The sequence below is a fragment of the Oratosquilla oratoria genome, chromosome 26 (genome assembly GCF_046742065.1).
Source record: "Oratosquilla oratoria isolate Oo_2021 chromosome 26, ASM4674206v1, whole genome shotgun sequence".
In the NCBI taxonomy this organism is placed as follows: Eukaryota; Metazoa; Arthropoda; class Malacostraca; order Stomatopoda; family Squillidae; genus Oratosquilla; species Oratosquilla oratoria.
Window position 1 is genome coordinate 34,850,659 of NC_134802.1, and position 19,185 is coordinate 34,869,843.

General features: G+C 40.5%; 1 protein-coding gene across 1 annotated transcript in view; it reads right to left on the minus strand.

Moving 5' to 3' along the window:
* The window catches only part of LOC143039467 (uncharacterized), a 22,101-nt gene continuing 2,916 nt past the window's right edge, over positions 1–19,185 (minus strand). Inside the window, exons 2-9 of the mRNA XM_076209562.1 lie at positions 15,801–16,340; positions 7,974–8,085; positions 7,244–7,366; positions 6,976–7,047; positions 4,449–4,604; positions 4,179–4,330; positions 3,328–3,426; positions 1–591 (exon numbers count right to left, since the gene is read on the minus strand). Coding sequence (XP_076065677.1) covers positions 370–591; positions 3,328–3,426; positions 4,179–4,330; positions 4,449–4,604; positions 6,976–7,047; positions 7,244–7,366; positions 7,974–8,085; positions 15,801–16,310 — 1,446 coding nt within the window. The 5' untranslated portion in view covers positions 16,311–16,340 and the 3' untranslated portion in view covers positions 1–369. The remainder of the gene's footprint in view (positions 592–3,327; positions 3,427–4,178; positions 4,331–4,448; positions 4,605–6,975; positions 7,048–7,243; positions 7,367–7,973; positions 8,086–15,800; positions 16,341–19,185) is intronic.

Sequence of the window (19,185 nt, forward strand, 5' to 3'; positions counted from 1 at the left end):
TTAATTTAATTTCTTTATTTTGAGCCATCTTTCACTTCCTTCTGATACCCTACCAGAAAGCATCTCCTTTCATTCAGTTACAACTGGAAGCACGCATCAACTTTTGCTGAATTATGCAGCTAAAACAAAAGCTATTGGAAAGATCATTCCAACTCAAAAAAAGTAGTCATATACATTCTTACTTCCACAGATTCAACATACACACACACACACTGCTGAGTAAACTATAAACAAGAAACTTCATAATTTTCTTTCATTATATAAAATTATACGTCGTGAATCTGGCTCATGAAACTAAAGAAATTACAACACTTTTTAACCACATAAAATTCCAAATTACAATAACTGGATTAAGTTTGCCCTATAACATTAGAAGCCTGGCACAATATGACCCTTTTTCTTCATCTTTTTCATCTTCTTTTTAAGTTTCTCAGACTTGCGAGCTTTCACATTAGTTTGTTTCTTCTGGCTAAGGTCGCTCTTCTTTTTCTCTTCATTGGCTAATCTCTCCTCCCACTTCTTTTGGCTCTGCTTCTTTTTGCCCTCTTTCTTCTTCAGGCTCTTCTTCAACAACTCTGGGTCATCCTTCACCTGTTGGAGAATATTTAAGAATAAATATTAACTAATGGAGGTGCCAAGATAAGAGGGAGGGTGGAGGGGAGTGGAGTGTATTAGGGATGGAATGGGTGGGAATGGTTTCTATGCCTTTTTCTTTTTGGCTACCTCCCTTGTAAGGGAGAAAGAGCCTTTGGTATATGTATGTATTAACTAGTATAAGAACAAGTGGAGAAACAGGAGTATTTCACTACATAGCAGTCTTTCATTCAGTTCTAATGTAAAAGGTTAAACTAATTTTTAATCTTCCATCATTGCAATGGGCTCCAGGTATTCAGCACGAGACAAGGGGCAACAAGTTGATTAATTGCAGACACAAACACTCGCATATAAGGTACTTTCCTACTTGTAATTGGGGTGCTAGTCACATAGACGCTTAACCTCTTCACTCCGGGGCACATCGCACGTCTGGCAGCATTAGCTGCCCAACGTGCGATGTTGCATCATAATAATCGCATTATAAAAAATAAAGTCAGTGCTCAATTGTTCATTCTCTTTCACCCATGAATTTTGATAACCATAGAAAATATGATGAAGCCAGTTTAGAGAGAGTGGAGGTTACATAGGTATGACTACAATATAATCAAGACGCCGACATCGGCATCATCGCGTACCCACTTGCTCCTCATGACGCCTACGTAGGTGTCACCATATGGAAGTGGTTAAAACCCCCTACTTTACACCTTTCCCATCTCCGCACCTCATTGATGAAGGATTATTTCCATCCCCTGCCATACTGCTTGGGTCAAATGCAGTGAGGCACAGTATTTCCACAGCAAGGTCCCGTTATCTAACGCTTTTCTAATCTACCCAAAATAATTTATGAAGCAGATGAGAACATCCCTTCTGGCCACATCATCTTTTCATTCTTTCACAATCAATCTCCACATTGTCCTATCGAAACTTTAGACTGTGCAGTGTACAGGTTTGGGACTTTTCCATGTCACTGGATGAAAGTACAAAAAGTGAAGTACGAAAGAGGGGAATGTCTGTTGAGGAAGGTCAGGAGAGGACAGAAGATAGGGGTGAGTGGAGAATGGTTGTGTATGGATGATGCTATGATGCAAGAGGAGAAATGGGTGGGGGACGGGGGGAATATGTGTGAAAAATAATTTGATGCAGCCCGAAGGGATTTCTCCCCGTCTTCTCCATTTCTGTATGGGGGGGATGGAGAGGAGGGGCACTAATTTAATGAAGGGGCCTTGCTGTGGGTATGCTGTGTCTTGCAATACTGCTTCTGACCCAGGGCAGTGGGAAAGATGCAGGGATGACCTGTCATCCAGGAGTAGCCAAAATAAGAGGGAGGGATGGGGGTGGATGGGAGTGGAGTATGTGGGGATGGAATGAATAGGAGTGGAGTATGTGGGGATGGAATGAATAGGAGTGGATTTTATGACTGTTTTTTTTGCTATCTCCCTTATGAGGGGGAAAGAACCTTTGGTATATGTACGAGATGAAATGGGAATGGACTATGTGGGGATGAAATGGGTGGGAGTGAATTTATACCTTTGACTCTGGCTACCTCCCTTGTAAGGGGAAAAAAAATCCTATGGTATATGTATGAATGAGATGAAATGCCTGAGAAGTATGATAGGGGTTACTAGGCTGGATAGTGAGAAATGACGAGGTAAGGAGGAGAGTAGGGGTGGAAAAGGATTTGGGAGATAGGGTTGATGAAAGATTATTGGGATGGTTTGGACACATGGAAAGAATGAGTGAAGAAAGATTAGTGAAAGAAGTGTGGAAGGCACAGGTGGATGGAGTGCCCATGAGGTGGGTGACCAAGGATGACATGGATGGATGAGGTACGAGTAAAAGGGGCATTGCGGAAGAGGAGGATATGAGCTGAGGAAGGGCAAAGACAGAAGATAGGAGTAAGTGGAGAATGGTTGTGTATGCATAGAAGGGAGTTTGGTGGGGGACGGGGGGGTTAGGGAGTAGGTGTGAATGATATTCTGATGCAGCTCAAAGGGACTTCTACTCTTTTCTTTTTCTCCATGAGGGGATGGAGGGGACAGGAGTCACAGATTAAATGAAGTGGCCTTGCTGCATTGCCTCAGACCCAGGGTAGTGGCTGAGATGCAGGGATAATCCATCATCCAGGAACCAAGAGGTAGGGGGGGGGGTTGAATGGGAGTGGAGTATGTGGAGATGAAATGGGTAGGAGTGGATTTATGGCTTTGACTTTGGCTATCTCCCTTGTAAGGGGGATAAAGCCCTTGGTATATGTATATTTTTTATCATTTATTACTTATTTCAAATTATTATTTATCTGTTTATAATTCATCACCATTATATTTTTTTGCATCTGACCTAGTTACAGACCAAAAGGTCCATAAAGATCGGCATGCTCTTCCTTTGTGAAAAGATTACAATGGGGTCTCTCAAGGAGCAACACCTATGCTATTCAACCTTTTCACAAGTAATCCACCCAAAAACTAAGCAGATGACCTAATCATAATAACCCAGCATAGCAACCACAAAATTACCCAAGCTTACTTAGATAACTAAAAGAGCGTCTTAAAAATAATGGACTGAGAATCTTCCCCTGAGAACCCTATGCACAATACATACATACACCAAGGCTTTTTCCATAAAACCATTCCCACCCATTCCTTCCCTAAATACGCTGTGCACAATACTTGCCGTTTATCTCAGCTGTACCAGGTGAATGTGAAAGTCTTGTATTAAATGAAAACACATGGACCTTACCTTTTCTCCCTGTGCTCGCATGAGAGCTCCCTTCCAGGCTTTCTTCTCTTTCAATTCATTAGCTTTTCCAATGTCACCCTCATTCACCAGCTGCTTAACCTGGAGGGATTGAGAGTACAAAAACATTAGTCTCTGTTTCAGTTCATGAATGCAAAGATTTGAGACGCCAAGGTGGACAAGACATACACACACCATATATGGTGATTGTGCCCACAACATATAGACAGAGACACTGAAATTAACCGGGACAAAAAGGCAGACCCTACACATGTTTAAGAAGCATGATGGGGGGTTGACAACAGAGTGAGAAATGAGGTGATGCTGAGAGTATGGGGTGAAAGAACTGGCAGATCTCAGCACATACACAATTGATTCAGTTTAACACTCCAAACTCCCCCACTATCAGGAGGCTGGGACATTGCCCCTTACAGAGGACTTGAAGCGTGGAACTTAATGAACCATGCCAGTGGTCAACTCATTTGCAGCAGGTTTCAAATTGCTGTCACCTCGACCTTTGTCACAAGTAGTGACACTAACCCACTCAGCAAACATATACACAATTATAACCCATTTTACCATCCCACCAATCCCACAACCTCTGGAATAAAGTGTCATCTCTGTTCACAATCACATTACTTGAGTCTATAGTCTATCAAGTATTGCTAGCAAGTGATAAGGTGCAACATTCACACTGTTCACATACGAAGGGATGAGTATAATGAAAGCGAAAGGGATACAACATTCCTCTCACAAGCAACCCCTTTCAACAGGATGAGGGGTAAGGGGCTGTAATCTTTATAGCATGCCCATATAGCTACACGGCAAGAAATTGTAATCAGATTTCCAATTACCTTTTCCTTTTCTTTGAGTGCCTGTGACAAGAGTTTATTCAAGTCTTGTTTTTTCTTCTTCCCCTCTTTATCCTTACTGGAAGTGCTGAAGTCAAATTTACTGAAGACCAGCTGACCATCATTGGTATATATGGGCTTCTTTGGCTTTCCACCTGCAAGTTTAATTATGATAAAGAAAGGTGACATGAATATATCCATCAACAAGTTATTTCAAGAATATATAAAGTTTGTCTTCAGACTACAGTTTCTACAGAATCGACTAACTCTTACCTTGTGCCTCCTTGCTCCCATCTGTATGCTCTACTTCCTTCCTCTGCACCTTCTTCAACTTCTGTTTTCTCCTGTCTTCCAACTTTTTCAACTTTTTCTTGAGCTTCATTTCTTCCCTCTTTTCAGAAGCATTTTTTGGAACTTTCTTTCTATTTACTGGAAAGAGGAACAGTTGCTTCATTTTACAATTCTATCATTGCAAATGTTAAAAAAGTAAATAAACATCAATAAATGTTATGTCATCTATAAGAAGTGATTTGTATATCTGATGTGTTGGGTATACCCACACCCAACATATCAGAAATACAAATCTCTTCTTACGCAGATGATATAACAATTACAGGTACGCACTGTAACGCTGGCAAAGAAGCAGAAATACTACAACTATAACTCAACACTCTCAATACTTGATTCACTACAAAGACTCAAAATAGTCCCCAACTAAATCTACAGCCACACTTCTCACCAATTGGACTATAGAACACAAACACATAACACACCTCTATGTCAACAATACTCATATCACATACACCAAAGATTCTTGGCATAACATACAATACATTCATGTCATTAAAACAGCATATCACAAACACAAGGACTAAATGCTCATCTAGATTTAACACATTTAAAAAAAATTGCAAGAACATTTGGGCAAAGAAACTAATACTACAGCATACAAACAATGCATACATTCATTGATGAATAAACCATGCAGGGGCCCCTAATCTCCCAACAGCCTTCAAACCAAACAAAACAAAGCCCTAAAGACAATTACAGACTGCACAAATGCAACACCTAGACCATTTACACAATAAATCTAAAGTCCTAAGTCAAGGGTCACCTTGACATAGATTTGCACACAAACACTGCACACTCACTACACATAGTAGAACACCCACATATGCTAAGATACCTCAAACCACCTATATCTCACATAAATACTCTCTTCTCTTACTCGACAACCACCAGACACCAGCCTTCAGAAGCATATCCATAATCATATCACTCACTGCTCCATCAACAAAGTGAAAGACAGTACATTGCTACATGCCAGACCTCATGATATTCATCCCTCTGAATCCTCTCCCTCAAAAGGACAGAGTCCACTTGGCCAGACTGCAATGCGGCCATCATCCAATCCATCTAAGCTACCAGAAGAGGCTGGATGACAGCATTGCAGACAACTCCCGAGGATATAACACTTCACCCCCTACTACACAACACATTATGGAAAACTGCATTGTACACAATCATGCATGCCAACACTCTTGAGCAACACTGTCTACTGATGAACCAACTGTTGACAAAGAATACAATTCAAATCACTGGCAAGTGTAAACAAGTTATCCAAACTTAAACTTGTAGGGGAAACTAGAAAGTGTTCACAACCTTTGACCTTGGTCAGTGTGTCCTTAGCTCCTGGTAGGCACAACAATTGTACATACCTGACTTAGCCTGGACATAATTAATTTTGCACTTCACTGATACCATAAACGTTTCATATAACGTCATGACAGTACGAAGTGCCAAACACAGCTCAGGAAATCTGATGCCCTATTCAAACCAACACTAAACTACCTCACTAGTCACAAAAACAATCAAGACCCTTAAGCTCCAGTCACTTAACATTTCCCAAAACATAACCTACTAATTACAACATCAAGCTAGAGGCTAATTTATATCCCCAATTCCAAAGGAATTTAACACATTTTCCAATAAGCACTCTTCAATGTTAAACCCATCTTGATGTTCTTCTATAACATGCTATCATTAAAATTAGAATTATGATGGATTACAGATAGGTTTTGGATAGATGTGATGAGTGTGGGATATGTATATGCCCTGACTATCACCCACCCATTATTTGAGAGAAAATGCCCTTAGATATATGTACAAAGTAAATGAATGTCATGAGACCTCTTAGTCAATCATGAGACCAGAAATATACATGAACATCTGTACATACATAGCAAACGATTTTTCCTCCTTATAAAGGGGTGGCCTTGCCAAAGCATACACCCACCTCACACCCATCCAAAATCTAATGATTGCCCCTTCCGTGTACATACATACATCAAGGGCTTTTTCTCCCTTATATGGGAGACGGCCAAATTCAAAGGCATAAATCCACTTCCACTCATTTCATCCCCACATACTCCACTCCCATTCACCAACCCTCCCTCCCATTTTTCTTGGCTCCTCCTGGATGACAGGTCATCCCTGCATCTCACCCACTGGCCTTGGTCAGAAGCAATGCAGCCAGACACAGCACACCCACACATGTATATAAACATGCTATCTAAATACCAAGAACTTTCTCCACCTTACAAGGGAGGTAGCCAAGTCAAAGGCACATACCCACTCCCACTACCCTCCACCACCATTCTCCCCCCTCCTCTCATCTTAGCTCCTCCTGGATGACAGGTCATCCCTGTATCCCACCCACTGCCCTGGGTCAGAAGCAATGTAGCAAGACACAGTACATCCATAAATATACTATTGCTGTTGACAATATCAATATCCTTACCTCTTAATGACTCCAACTTCTCAATCCATCTATTCCTTAATACTTCATAATTCTGAACAAGTTCATGACCCTCTGAAAAGAATTTATAAAAATATTCAATTTCAAAATCCTATTAGAATTCACAAGACAAAACTTGTCATCCTATAACAACTATATATTATCTATAAATACAAGCCTATGTAATAAAACATTTATTACTAAGTACATACCAACAACATTGTTTGAAGTTAAATATAAAATACACTAACATTCATATAATGTAGCTTACCTCTTAGCTGTTTTTTGAATTTGGCTTCCTTTGCCACTTCTCCTGCCTTCTTTTTCTTTTTCCATTTCTTTCCATCTTCCTCCTCATCATCCTCCTCAAAGTGTACAGCCTTTCTCTTTTTATCTGAATAAAAAAAAAATTATGACTGTCACATATTGGGAAAAAAAAAAAAAAAAAAAAAAAAAAAAAAATAATAATAATAATAATAATAATAATAAATAAATAAATAATAAAAATAAAAATAATAATCATGGAATGGAAACTGAAGTCCCACACAAGCCGACAATAGCTCTCACACTAGTTGACAATAGCCCTCAAGCCCTCCCAAAGATCTCACTAGAAAGAATTTTCGCACTGGTGTCTGTACAGTATTAGTGTAGGACATTTTCTCTGCCACCACCTTATAATAGGTGAAAGCAGTCACTGGATATCAGTTGTTCTTGTGTGAAAAGGTGCAGATAATATTGTTGGGGCTGATAGTAAGAGATCTTAGTCTCAATCTGCAGATAGTGTCTGCCTTTGAGAGCTGCGTATCCAGATGAAGGTAAGGATGATGACAGGTTTTGCAGATGAAAAACCCTGTGAAAGTATCTGACATTGGTCCCAAGCCAAGGGCTTTCAGCGAGAAACTCAATTCAACAATGATTACGATAAACGACGCAACCTGATGCAAGCAGCATCGTGCCATAATATTGCAAAATTTTAACAAAATTGCAACTCCTTCACTTACCGCTGGTGACTGTGGGAGCAAGAACATCATCTGGGTCAATTTCCGTTGGTCTTGGTACCCATGCCAGCAATCTGGACATAAACTGGTGCTCCACCTTCAACACTGATCCCACCTGAAACATGAATGAAGACACTTTTTCATAAATTTCTGAAGTCATTCAAACTTTTGCTATACAACTAAGAATGTTGAAGAGGGTATACAACCACTAACAATGTAATTACATTCGTAATAACCTCTTCAATGCAGTAATGGCTTGTAAATGTAAGATCATAAACAAAAACTGATGATGAGCACTGCATTCACTGGTCCTGTGAAGTGAATGTAACACATAGTAACTTCCTTGCCGCTGTTCTTTGGTCCATTAACACATTGTCCCAAGCTGGCACTCCCATCTCCAGACCTGAACCAAAATCCCTATTAAACCCGACATTCACCATTTCTTAACTTTGTTCACATACGGACACCTGACAGGTAGCAATTCTAAGTGTTTTCCTATTGTTGTGACAAATTGCCAATCCACACAATGAAATAATTTTTTTGCAAGATCTAAAGAAGTTACCAAGGACTGTAAATAAATAAATAAATGGAGCAAATACCTTCATGTACAAAAAGGTCCTTTCCCCACTTATTTGGGGATGGCCAAGCCAAAGCATACACCCACCATTTAAACACCCCTTCACGGTCTCCCATTTTAGCTTCTCATGAATAAAGGGTCATCCCTGTCCCCCACCACATTGCTTGGACCTAAAGCAACACAGGAAGACCACACTTCCATATCCAGGCTCAATAGCTGAAGCTGGTTTACCCCCACTGCTTCATTACGTGGTACAGTGAGTCCTCCTTATACAGTAATTCTTTATCCGGTAAATTCACAGTTACGGTATTTGGTAATTACTACCCTCGATTCTATTTACGGTAAGAAAAATCCAGATACGGTATCCGCTCTTGTTTTGGAGGTAAAATTAGATATTTTGAAGAGGAACGAGCAGGGAGAAGATACGTTTGCCATAAGTAGGAAACTTGGGTTCGGTATACGGTAATTTCAATTTGCAGTAAGGTTTTCAGGGACGCATATGTACCGTATAACGAGGACTCACTGTATACCCCCTTCATCCACTACTGAAATATACAAAGACACTAAATCCCTTCAAGAGACACTTTCATCCACTTACACCTATTTATCCAGTCCCTGATTGACACCTACTTATTAAGACGTTAATCAAATACATAAATATCAAATAAAAAAAATAATTGAAGGGTAGAGAGCTGCTAATTTTAACATTCTTCAATACTGCATTACAAGTATGTATTTCATTTTCAAGCCAAGTATTTTAAATCTATTAATACAATCATATTGGAATGAAATTTTCTAATATGAAAGGATAAGTACAAAGTCCTTCAGTCAAATACAGTTGTCACTGTCAAATGTTTCCTAAAAGATGGGAGATGGGATTCCTACCTAATGAAAACAAGTCTTGTGTTCCATGGCACTAGCTTTGTTTTTACTATTTAAATAATTGCATACTTCTTTCATATGCTAATGGTCCCTGCAACAACTGCAATGATCTTGGGCACAACATGCTTACCAGTTGTATTTCACGCAAAAACAAGACAATAGCGTCAAAGCCACAGGACATGACCTGAATCTACAACCATTACTCTAGCTCTGCAGGGTAGTCAGTATTCAATATGAACACAGGTAACCCCTACTGAGAAGATACCTCCCTATCCATATCAAAGTGCTCCTACTCCTGTAACTCTTCATTATGTGGCAAAAAAAGAAGAACTCAAACTACCAGGAACAATTCTGTAAATATGGAAATTATCCAAGCTTTAATTTTTTTGGGGGAAAATTCAAGTACTCCTACCTTATGACCTTAGTTACTGTATCCTTAGCTCCTGGTATACACAACATTTGTATATACCTGACTTAGCCTGGACAAGGTTATTCTTGCACTTTACTGATACCATAAACGTTTCATATAACGTCATGACAGTACAAAGTGCTAAACAATAAGCAAGATTAATCTCGTATCTCAACTACCAATTAAAATTAAATCTCTCACCTGATCACAAAAATGGAAACCACTCAGCTAAATCAAGCCATTAACATTGACCACTTCAATAAGAGTAAAATTCTTGCGCACAGCATCGGCTGCCATTCATATGATGCATCACACTTCTCACATTATAAAATATAAAGTCACTGCTGTATTATTTGTTCTCTTTTTCTGATTAATAATACATACATATACCAAAAGCTTTTTTCTCCCTTATAAGAGGTAGCCAAAAAACAAAGGCATAAAAACCATTCCCACCCATTCCATCCCTATCACACTTCAGTCCCCTCCACCCTCTTCCCTCCCTATCTTAGCACCTCCTGGATGATGGGTCATCCCTGCATCTTGTCCACTGCTGTGTCTGAGGTATTGGCTGCATGTTATTGTAGCAAAGTAGTGTAAGAGGCCGGTAGATTGAGGTAGACATTTAGGTAGATAGAGGGGTAAGTGGAAAAAGTATTCATTTTATAACTTGGATCTTTTGAAACAATGGCCGAGAGCAAGTTGCAGAGTTGCATATATTTGCTTGCCATCTAGTGTTTTGTAAACATAGGCTAGGGTATCGGTTGGAGTGCTGACATGATGAAATGTAAAAATTTTAAGCCACATTTCGCTTGCAACAGAGTGCTTGAGACAGTATAACAGTCTTTCTGATTGGAGAAAAGGGTGAAGGAGGATTGATCGATTGATTAACCTCTTCACTCCGGGGCACATTGCACATCTGGCAGCATTAGCTGCCCGATGTGCTATGTTGTGTCATAATAATCGCATTATAAAAAATAAAGTCAGTGCTCAATCATTCGTTCTCTTTCACCCGTGTATTTTGATAACCATAGAAAATTGATGAAGCCAGTTTAGAGAGAATGGAAATTACGTAGGTACGACTACAATAAATATAATCAAGATGGCGACGTCGGCATCATCGAGTACCCACTTGCTCCTCATGCCGCCTACGTAGGCGTCACTGTATGGAAGTGGTTAAAGGTTATCTGGCGTCAAAACTGAGGTGGTCATAGATGCCAAAGGGTGGAGGAGAGAAATTGTTGGTGCATGGAGGTAAAGTCATGCCCTTAAAGGGTAGCACTTATTTGTATCTTTCAAAGTTATTGAATGAATTAAATAGTGACGTCGGAGCACACTTGGCTTGGTGGATGTAAAGGATCCCAAGAGGGAGTTCCTTGGTGTAGCTTGAAAAACCAAGTGTAAGCTACCAGAAGCAGCTGGATAACCACATTGTGAACAGCTGCCCAGGATGTAACACTTCACTCCATACCATACAACACATAATGGAAGACTGCATTATACATAATCATGCACGCAAACAACACAACATACACTCTATAAAAGATTTGTGGGAAAACCCAGTTTCAGCTGTGGCATTCCTTGGGGAGACGGGACTGCTCGAGCAGACAGTCCAGGGAACGACAACAACTCAGAAGAAAAGAAGATAAGAAAACTATATCTCCATTCTAATTCACTCCATCCAGAAACTTTAATAACTGGTTATAGAAGATTTGGTGGAAACATACTTAACCACTTCCATAGTGACGCCTACATAGGTGTCATGAGGAGCAAGTGGGTATGCGATGATGCCGGTCAGCGTCTTGATTATATTTATTGTAGTCGTACCTACATTCTCTCTAAACTGGCTTCATCATATTTTCTATGGTTATCAAAATTCACGGGGGAAAGAGAACAAATGATTGAGCACTGACTTTATTTTTTATAATGTGATTATTATGACGCAACATCGCACGTCGGGCAGCTACTGATGCCAGACGTGTGATGTGCCCCGGAGTGAAGAGGTGAAGAGAAGGAAGAGGTATGGTGCTTACAGATGAATAACATAAGTGACTAAGTGTTAGTGGCAGTGGAGCTAACAGTAGCATGCAATTGATACTTGAGGGTCTATATGGGGCAACCCTACGGACCAGAGCCACACATTTTGTCTGATAGAGGACTATTCACTGAGAAATGAGGACACTTTTATTATACTGCAACTGTCCCTCCATTATGCTGTCCCCAAACCCCCCCTTGTTACTGTCCTGTACCATTTCTCTGAATATTCATTTCCTTTTTTTGCCTACCCTGTGGTGGGGGATAGAATACAGCCACCAGCTCTTCCCACTTGAATCGTAAGATGCGAGAAAAATGGGGCGGGGATTAGGACTAGGCATCCTTCTCCCTGTAGCCCCACAGGGGACATTCCTAAAAAATGTAAAGACATAAGAGGGTCTGGGAGTTTTCCAACCAGTACCCAAGGTTTGGGTCTTTTAATGTGCGTGGATGTAGTACAGATGAGATTAAAAGGGAAGAGATGGGCAGTATGTTTGTGAGAAGATGGATGTGTTGGCTTTGAGTGAAACTATGTTGAGAGGGAGGGGTGAGGGAGAGAAGGGGTGGCTAAACTAGTAAGTGAAGAGATAGATAAATGTGTAGTGGAGTGGAAGGGGGTTTCTTCAAGGTCAATGTGGATGAAAGTGAAACTGGGAAGGGAGATGTGGGTCTTTGTAAGTGCATATGGGCCTGGTAGTGAGAAGAGTGTAGAAAGGGAGGCTTTTTGGATAGATTTAAATGAGTGCATAGAGGGATTAGGGAGAAATGTCAATGTAGTAGTATAGGGAGACCTGCTAGGGTAGAAAATGAACCAATGAACAGAGTGGTTGGGAAATGTGGAATTCCAGGAAAGAATCACAGTGGAGAGTTGATGGTGGAGATATGTCTAGAGATGATGATGATAGCAAATACAGTGTTTGGGAAGAAAGTCAAGCATAAGTACACATGGGAGAGGGTGGTGGATAGAATGGTAGTAGATAGAGCATTAATGGACTATGTAGTGGTAGATAGGAGTATAATAGGAAGAGTTAAAGATGTACATGTTATAAGGGGAGAGTGGGGGAATATCAGATCAATTTTTGGTGAAAGGTAAATTGAGAGTGAAGGATAGATGGAGAAAGAGAAAAAGGAAAAAAGGTAGGGAGATGCTTTGAGTGAACTGCTTAAAAAGAAAGAAAAGGAGTGGGAGGGAGTGAAGGCTAGAATAGAACTAGAAGTGGAGGAGGAATGGGGATGGTTCAAGGAGGGAGTCACAAGGTGTGCAAAGATGGTGTGTGGAACAAGGAGGACGGGAGGAAATAGAAGGAAGGGTAGCAAATGGTGGGATGAGGAAGCAAAGAAGGTTGTAGAAGAGAAGAAGCGAGCTTTTACAGATTGGTTACAAAATAGGATGAGGGAATCATATGAGAGGTACAAAGAAAAGAGAAGTAAAGCATAAGATAAAAGAGGCAAAGAGGAGAGCAGATGTGAAATGTGTAAGAGTATGACAGAAAATTTTGAAAGTAATAAAAAAGTTTTGGAAAGAAATAATAAGAGGAAGAGGAGGCGAATCAAATAGAGAAAAGGTAAAAGCAGATGGAGAGATGATAATGGAGGAGAAGGCAGTAAAAGGAAGATGGGCAGAGTATTTTAGGGAGTTGCTAAATGTGAAGGAGGATAGGGAGGGAAAGGTAGTTGTAGTGGGAAGTGCTAAGAAAATGAGAGTGATGAGTGAGGAAAATGAAGGAGAAATAAGGAAGGATGAAGTGAAGGCAGTTGCTAAGATGATGAGACCAGGTAAGGTACCTGGTCTGGATGGATGTCATGCAGAATGTCCGGAAAAAAAGTAAGTACAGTGATGGTGGACTGGCTGGTGAGGTTATTTAATGTTTGTTTAAGAGAGGGTAGAGTGCTGTAGGACTGGAGGAGTGCCTGTATAGTTCCACTTTACAAGGGAAAAGGGGACAAATGTGAGTGTAACAGTTTCAGAGGGATTGGCTTGTTAAGTGTAGTTGGGAAGGCTTATGGAAGGATCTTGACTGAGTGGATTAGGAGAGGAACAGAGGGAGTAATTGGTGAGGAACAATGTGGGTTTAGGACAGGTAGAGGTTGCATAGATCAAATTTTTGTGGTAAGACAGATATGTAAGAAAGCAATAGGAAAAGGTAAGGATGTTTTTTGGGGCTTTTATGGATCTGGAAAAGGCTTATGACAGGGTAGACAGGAAGGGACTGTGGGAGGTCTTGCAGATATATGGGATAGGAGGAAAGCTTCTACGAGCTGTCAAGAGTTTTTACGAGAGTAGAGCATGTGTCAGGATTAGAAATGGGAGGAGTGAGTGGTTCAAGGTAAAGGTGGGACTACATCAGGGATATGTTATGTCGCCCTAGCTGTTCAACTTGTATATGGATGGGGTGGTGCAAGAGGTAAATGCAAGGGTGGTGGGTCAGGGATTGGAGATGTTTAAAGAAAATGGAGAAAAGTGGGAGGTGAGCCAGCTGTTGTTTGCAGACGACACTTGTAGCAGGATCAGAGGGATTGAGGAAGTTGGTGACTGAGTTTGGGAGAGTGTGTGATAGAAGAAAGCTGAAGGTAAATGTGGGTAAAAGTAAAGTGATGAGATGTACAAGGGGTGAAAGTGGCAGCAGACTGGAAGTGAGCATTAACCCCTTCCATACAGTGCCGCACACGTAGGCGTCATAAGGAGCAAGTGGATTCGCGACGCTGCCATATCGGCGTCTTGATTATATTTATTGTAGTCGCCCCTGTGTTTTTACATTCCCCCAAATGCGCCCTGAATCCCATTCTCTGTGGTTTTCAAAATTCGCGGGTGAAAGAGAGAACGATCGATATAAGCGGTGACTATATTTTATGATGCGAGTATTATTACGACACGTCATACGGCTGGCATTGGCTGCTGCCCACGAGATTTAAGTCCCGTACTGAAGTGGTTAAGGAGGACTGGAGGAAGTGGATAGTTTTAGATACTTGGGTGCGAATGTGGCAGGAAAGTGTGGAGTGGAGGTGAAGGTAGAATGTAGATTGAGAGAAGTAAATGCCTTGGTGGATTGAAACGTGTAACGAGGAATAGCCATTTGGGAATGGATGCTAAGTGGAGATTGTATGAAGGAGTGATTGTGCAAACAGCACTGTATGGGGCAGAAACATGGAACATAAGAGAAGAAGAGAGGAGGAGTTTGAATGTGTTTGAGATGAGGTGTCTGAGAAGTATGATAGGGGTTACTAGGCTGGATACAGTGAGAAATGAGGAAGCGAGGAGAACAGGGGTGGTAAGGGAGTTGGGAGATGAATGGAGAATGGTTGTATATGGATGATGTTGTGATGCATGAGGTGGGATGGGTGGGGAGGTAGTATGTGTGAGAAAAATTTTACGCAGCCTGAAGGGATTTCTCCCAGTATTCTCCTTTTCTGCATGAGGGGACAAAGAGGGGGGGGGGGCACCGATTTAATGAAGCGGCCTTGCTGTGTCTTGCGACACTGTCTCTGACCCAGGCAGTGGATAAGATGCAGGGATGAACAGTCATCCAGGAGGTGCCAAGATAAGAGGGAGGGTGGAGGGAGGAGGGGAGTAGAGTGTATTTGGGATGGAATGGGTGGGAATGGTTATGCCCTTTTCTTTTAAGCTACCTCCCTTGTAAGGGGGAAAAAGCCTAGGGTATATGTATGTACGAGATATTATTAGTCTCATGACTCATATCTTTTATAATAATAAGAACAAATGCACACATAGGAAATGGCAAACATAGATCCTAGTGCACTGAAAACACATATAGATAAGTATGACTGCATAAATAGCTAGCTGATCAGAAATGTTAAAAAAATAAATAAATTCTTTGTTATGTTCATAATGGGCAAGAGCAAGGGTATTCAGCACCTACATGGAATATTTCATGCTTCAAAAATACTGAAAGAACCATGGCGTCTCCCTTACCTGATCCCAATCTGTTTCTAAGCTTTCCACAGAACTGTCAACAACACATCCACTGTCCACACTTTCAGGTGCATCATCTTCATTGGCATTTACAATTTTCTTCTTCTTCTTTTTCTTCTTAGTTTGGGAGTCACTACTTGGTGCACAAAAACTGTCATTGGTAATATTTTCACTCTGTTTATCCTCATTACCAGTCCGTTCAGTATTGCACAAGAGTTCACTATCTCTATTATCATTCTCGGTTTTGACTATGTGTCCCTTCTTTTTCTTCTTTTTTAATTCGGCACTACTGCTACCCTCCCCCACACACACTTCAATTGAGTCTTCTCCTTTGGGTTCAATTTCCACTGCTTCAGAAGGTTCATTTCCCTTATTTCTATTCTTTTTCTTCTTTCTCTTAAGCGTATTGTCATTCACTACTTTGCCAAGTAAAACTTTGCCCTTCCCACCCCCCAAGGGGACATCCCCACTGTTAACTTGCCCACTGCTTTCCATCCCGTCATCCAGCATACTTTTCCTCTCATGTAGCGAGTACTCCACCTGCAAAGACAGACAAAATAAATTAATACTTTTTAAAATTACCCTAGATAAATATATGAACTAAAAGGTATGTTGAGTATCAGCCTAGCTGCTGGTTTAATCCTTTTAGTATGAGATACCACCCTCAGCCAAATAAAACTGTCTGTTATTGGCAAGAAGCAAAACCCGTTCTGTGCATCATTATGGCGAAGGGACCAAATAGTCTTAGACCCTCCAGTACTAGCCCATACCGGTATTTGTTCATTAGTGTACATGAACGCGATATAGCATTAGAAAATTAAATATAATTTTGTAAATTATAATACATTAACCTAATATGCAATTTTCTTTGCTGAAATAAAAATAAAATATACCATGCTACAAGCAAATGTACTAACAAACAAAGTTGCTAGCATAGGATTGGGACGCCATCTTGTCGTTTGTCAAGTGTTGTCTGCCAGGTTCAGTCGAGGCCTGGTGTACGCCCACGGTACTTCCGCCAGTACCTTGCGAGGTATATTTTCTTGAAGGAATGTTATGGAGCTGGAAGCCATGCATTCCTTCAAGCTATGAAAAACCTATATACACCGCAAGAGTGATTGAACTGGCTGCCAACATCTGTGACGACGACAACAATCTGGATGACCTTACATTACAGGTACCAATTTACTAAATACATGTTAGGTTAGACGAAATTATCACCCTTTCATCTCTTCGACGTCGGCATCTATCATAAGAAACATGGTGTACAATTTGTCCCGCGTGACTTCGTTAATTACAAAATCTGTTTTAGTAACCGTTTTTTTTATTTCCGCCAATTTTCTAACGATATATTGCATCCAGGTACACAACTGAACATTTACCCCCTCACCCACCCCCAGGAGATTAAAATATTTTGGTGCTGGTCCAAACAAAATATGTGGCCTATTATCAGAGAAAAGACAGTTGGCAGTATTCTAAGTATAGTTAATGTATGAACAGGCATTTAGTCACTATGACTAAAACCAGTGATTTCACTGGTCAATACACTAGACTATCTTTATAGGCCAGCCATCTGCATGTGGCTTGGGTAAAGTCGGTTTTATAAAAGAAAAGAAAATGATCAATGTCAATCCCTCTCAGAACTGTCAATTCCATGCACAAGGTGCTATGACAGGAGAGGGTGTGGATCTTTGTGTGTACGTGTTTTGAAATGGTCACCCCTTTGAATAGGAGACTGCAGCTTTGGTGCACAATTATACACATCAAACATATTCATGGCTACCCAAAGTCAATCAAGCTGATGCCAATGTCACAACTGATATCATTTCCTGTTTCCAAGCCCTATGCTTGGTTATTCAAGGTTTGGACTTCACAGGCACTTTCAAATATTGGCTGGGATTTATAGTATATCACCATAGTGACAATAATCGAGTCTAATAATGATAACTGTTGACTGAAGTTTCATTGACTTGACACCCACAGCTGCAAAATAGCTGGTAAAGGCTGCTGGGCTCTTCCATAGATCTCTACAGGAAGAAACTTTGGACTGACATCTGTATTGCATTAACCTCTTCACTCCGGGGCACATCGCACGTCTGGCAGCATTAGCAGCCCGACGTGCGATATTGCGTCATAATAATCGCATTATAAAAAATAAAGTCAGTGCTCAATCGTTCCTTCTTTTTCACCCATGAATTTTGATAACCGTAGAAAATATGATGAAGCCAGTTTAGAAAGAATGGAGGTTACGTAGGTAAGACTACAATAAATATAATCAAGACGCCAATGTCAGCATCATCGCGTACCCACTTGCTCCTCATGACGCCTACGTAGGCGTCACCATATGAAAGTGGTTAACCTCTTGAATATGATGACGCCCACATTGGCGTCATGAGGCACGAGTGAGTATATGAGGATGCCAGCGTCAGCTTCCTGATTATATCTATTTTGTAGTTGTACTGAATGACCCTCTTATTCTGTGAACAGGCTTGATCACCTTTTTAGTGGTTACAAACATTGTGGGTGAAAGAGAACAAGTATAACTGTAACTTTATAAAATTTTATAATGCATGTACAGTAAGTCCTCATTATACGGTACATATGCGTTCCTGAAAACCTTACCACAAATTGAAATTACCGTATACCGAACCCATTATAACATGTAATAATAGGACATGGCAGACATACCTTCTCCCTGCTCTTTCCTCTTCAAAATATCTATCAGATACCGTATCTGTGAATTTTTCTTACCATAAATAGAACCGAGGGTAGTAATTACCAAATACCATAACTGTGAATTTACTGGATAAAGAATTACTGCATAAGGAGTCATCACTGTACTGTGATCGTACATCCAGCAGCTTATGTGCGCACAAATATTGGACTCATATTGAAGAGTTTACTGTGGGACTATTTCTGTGTTACTGGCTTACAGTTCTAATTGGTAGGATGATGCCATTTGCCAGTTGTCATAATACAAAAATGAGAAGGAAATAAAGTTTGATCCAGCAAATGAATGTCAGCTCCTTCATGCTATGCTTTAGGTAGGTCAAACACCACCAGAGGCGCCACCGTCGATGAGGAGCCCAATAGCGCGTCATTTTATGCGCACGCCATGCAAACGGCCAAATTTACATACCGCCGGATATTTCATTCATACAAATGTTATACGAGTGTATTTACTACGATCGTAGTAAATTTCAAACAATTACATCATCAGTTACATGTCGGTACATAAAAACATAAGATAAACATGGCGGCTTGCATTCAGCAGTAAATCGAAAATTGGTTTATGTTTCAGTGTAAAAAATTAGCTAAATAAATTCAGTGCGGGCAACTAACCAAAAATAACGAAAACTACAAGTCTCGCGGATTATTCTTATAC